Genomic DNA, 2,944 nt, shown 5'->3' with positions numbered 1-2,944 from the left:
TGGGGCTAAGGCTCACTAAGGAATAAACCTTCACTGTGGCTGTTTTTCTGGCTTCAGTGCCTCTGGGGCTGTGGAATGAAATGGGCTCAAAAGAGAAATTGTTACTGTATTTAAAAATGGAGTCACCCTGCTGTGAGTGCCTGAGAGTGAAGCTGAAAGAACAATGGATCTTACTTACAATTCACCATTGTTGCTGTTCAGTTATTTTTGCACTTTTCTGGGCCTGCACAGTGAACCTGGGCATGTCAGTTTCATTTTTATCAGTGCTGCGCTGGCCCCAGACTGTTGTATTTGAGTTCACTTCATTACAGGGGAATGGTTCGTTTCATTCCCCCAGAATGCTGTGGGCTCAACAGCTCCCCTGGTTGGCGGGATTAAAGGTGGTTTTAGATGCTGATGTACCTGCAGTTGCAACCTGTCCAGAGTGATTCATTCAGTTAATCCTTTCAAGTGCCTGACCTGCTCTTTGTGCCTTTCACATCTACAGCAGCAAAGTTTCCCGCGACACCTTGTACGAAGCAGTGAAGGAGGTCCTGCAAGGGACTCAGGTGAAACCACGCAAGTAAGAACTCTGCTCTGCTGTGGGTAGCGCCCTTCCCCAAATGCCAACTCCATAACTGGAAATCTCTGGTGACGGGGGCGGAGGGGAGGGTTTGTGGCAGTGTCTCTAAACTCTTCTAGATGTTACTACAGCTTTTCCCGTGTCTGTTGCTATTCAACTTGTTTTACTGGGTTCTTAAATTCTGACCTGGCCTGTTTCTTTATCTGTTTATCAGGTTTACGGAAACTGTGGAGTTGCAGATCAGTCTGAAAAACTATGATCCGCAGAAGGACAAGCGTTTCTCTGGCACAGTCAGGTTCGGCATTTTCTGATCCCACCCAGCCTTCAGCCTGCACCCCACTCCCTCCAGGCACTTTGAATGTACATGGGGTGAGCAGCACATTGACTGCTTGATACAGTGGCAGGAGGGTGCAGTGCTGAATTGCCCGGGTAGTTCAGACCCCCCAGATCTCTACATGGGTGTGGCTGGACGGACCCCTACCCTGGGTCTTAAAACATGAGGGGAGGTGTGGTGAGGCTTCTGTGCTGATCCCACCGACCAATTGGAGAAGCCAGATTAGAGGCTGGTGGATGAAGAATCGCAGGTGACTGTGGTAAGGTTTCTCTGCTGTGGCTCTGTGTGCTCCTCTTAAAGTGTGTGGTGGTGGCAGTGCATAGTGACAGTATGTGGTGTCATCTTCCCTTCCTGACAGGCTCAAGTCCACCCCACGCCCTAAATTCTCAGTTTGCGTGCTGGGGGACCAGCAACACTGTGATGAGGCCAAAGCAGTTGATATCCCTCACATGGACATCGAGGCTCTGAAGAAACTCAACAAGAACAAGAAGCTAGTGAAAAAGCTGGGTGAGTAGAATTCTGAAGGGCTAGAGCTGCCAGTATACCTGTAACACATCTCTGCGGGGGAAGGGTGTGTCAACTCTGGGAGTTCCCCCAGCAGCCAGACTCCTGCTCTCTGCCTTGTTAGGAAGAAGTTGGCTACTAGATCTGAAGTATGGTTGTTGACTTGAGCATCTACTCATACTGTCTGGTCTTATCTTTTCTGGTATAACTGCATCTACACTAGGTCATTTTCTATCAAATCATAAAATCACATTCCTAACAGATATACTGGCAAAAGCCCTAGTGTAGGCTTGGCCTACCTTGTGACTTAGTTCTAGAGTCTCTGAAGAGTCTGTAAATACACAAGTCTTTGGTGTGAACGCTTTAATTCAGGGGTCAGCAACCTTTCAGAAGTGGTGTGCCGAGTCTTCATTTATTCACTCTAATTTAAGGTTTCGCGTGCCAGTAATAAATTTTAACGTTTTTAGAAGGTCTCTTTCTATAAATCTATAATAGATAACTAAACTATTGTTGTATGTTAGGGTTTTTAAAATGTTTAAGAAGCTTAATTTAAAATTAAATTAAAATACAGAGGCCCCTGGACGGGTGGCCAGGACCCAGGCAGTGTGAGTGCCACTGAAAATCAGCTCGCGTGCCACGTTCGGCATGCATGCCATAGGTTGCCTACCCCTGCTTTAATTAGTTGCTCTTAGAGAAACTTGCAAACTGCTGCTAGTTGAGGAGGAAATCAAGCCCAGAATTAAAATGAGGAAAAAACGGCAATCACACGCATTACATTTTTTCCCCATAGCTAAGAAGTACGATGCCTTCCTGGCTTCAGAGTCACTGATCAAACAGATTCCTCGTATCCTGGGTCCAGGTCTGAACAAAGCTGGCAAGTTCCCCTCCCTCCTCACCCACAATGAGAACATGGTGGCCAAGATGGACGAGGTCAAGTCTACTATCAAATTTCAAATGAAGAAGGTAAAAAAAAGTAAACGCCAACCTCAGAAGTCAGTTATGTGGCCTGTGGGGGGTGGGATTTAATGAAGCAACTAGCTGCCTGCCATGGTATGTGGATTTCTACTCTCAGGGCTGAACTGCAGGTATCCTTCAGCTTCTTTCTTAAGATAAAGCCAGTGATCAATATCTGGTCAGTCCCCTTCTGTGCATTTAGGGAACACAACTAGAGCATTCAGCTGCTGACCTGAGGGGAGAATGTAACTTGTCAGTAGTTCTTTTTTTTTAAGAGAAACTGGAGGAGAGCCTGATATTGCAGAATGCTGGGGACCCTAAATGCTCACTGAAGTGGGTGGGAGTTGAGGGCGTTTGGCATCTTGCAGGAAGAGATGCGCATCCTGTGTGATAAGCTCCTGACACTGCGGGCATGTGGTTCGGTTTCAGCTAACCAGGAATTAGAACAGGCTTGTACCGTATAGGTCCGTGCTTGGTAGTAGTGTACACTTCGGGCATGAGGCCGTGTAAGGGAATTTCACAGCAGCTACAGTGCAGAATTTTGACTTTCTAGATTCTTGTCCTGTCTTGATTTTGAAGAAAGGTCACTA

The 2,944-nt window shown here is 46.8% G+C and overlaps 1 protein-coding gene across 2 annotated transcripts; it reads left to right on the top strand.

Annotated features, from left to right (window-relative positions):
• Positions 1 to 403: 403 nt before the first annotated feature.
• Positions 404 to 2,441, top strand: LOC135980643 (large ribosomal subunit protein uL1-like). Of its 2 annotated transcripts, XM_065580567.1 has the most exons (4): positions 404 to 562; positions 777 to 931; positions 1,255 to 1,403; positions 2,191 to 2,441. In XM_065580567.1, exons 2-4 carry the CDS (start codon positions 921 to 923, stop codon positions 2,424 to 2,426), a joined length of 396 nt encoding a protein of 131 aa, XP_065436639.1. In that variant the 5' UTR covers positions 404 to 562; positions 777 to 920; the 3' UTR covers positions 2,427 to 2,441. The 2 variants fall into 2 exon arrangements, with proteins under 2 accessions (XP_065436639.1, XP_065436638.1); XM_065580566.1 differs by lacking the exons at positions 404 to 562; positions 777 to 931 and adding an exon at positions 955 to 1,146.
• Positions 2,442 to 2,944: the final 503 nt, after the last annotated feature.

The sequence above is a fragment of the Chrysemys picta genome, unplaced genomic scaffold (assembly GCF_011386835.1).
Source record: "Chrysemys picta bellii isolate R12L10 unplaced genomic scaffold, ASM1138683v2 scaf5425, whole genome shotgun sequence".
Lineage (NCBI taxonomy): Eukaryota > Metazoa > Chordata > Testudines > Emydidae > Chrysemys > Chrysemys picta.
Note: the sequence above shows the minus strand (reverse complement) of the source record. Positions and strands in the feature narration are given on the sequence as shown.

What these genes read in the sequence shown, in the direction of transcription:
- LOC135980643 (XM_065580566.1), top strand. An exon ending in GAAGCTAGTGAAAAAGCTGG is followed by an intron (nt 1,404 to 2,190) that starts GTGAGTAGAATT and finishes TTTTCCCCATAG; the next exon opens with CTAAGAAGTACGATGCCTTC.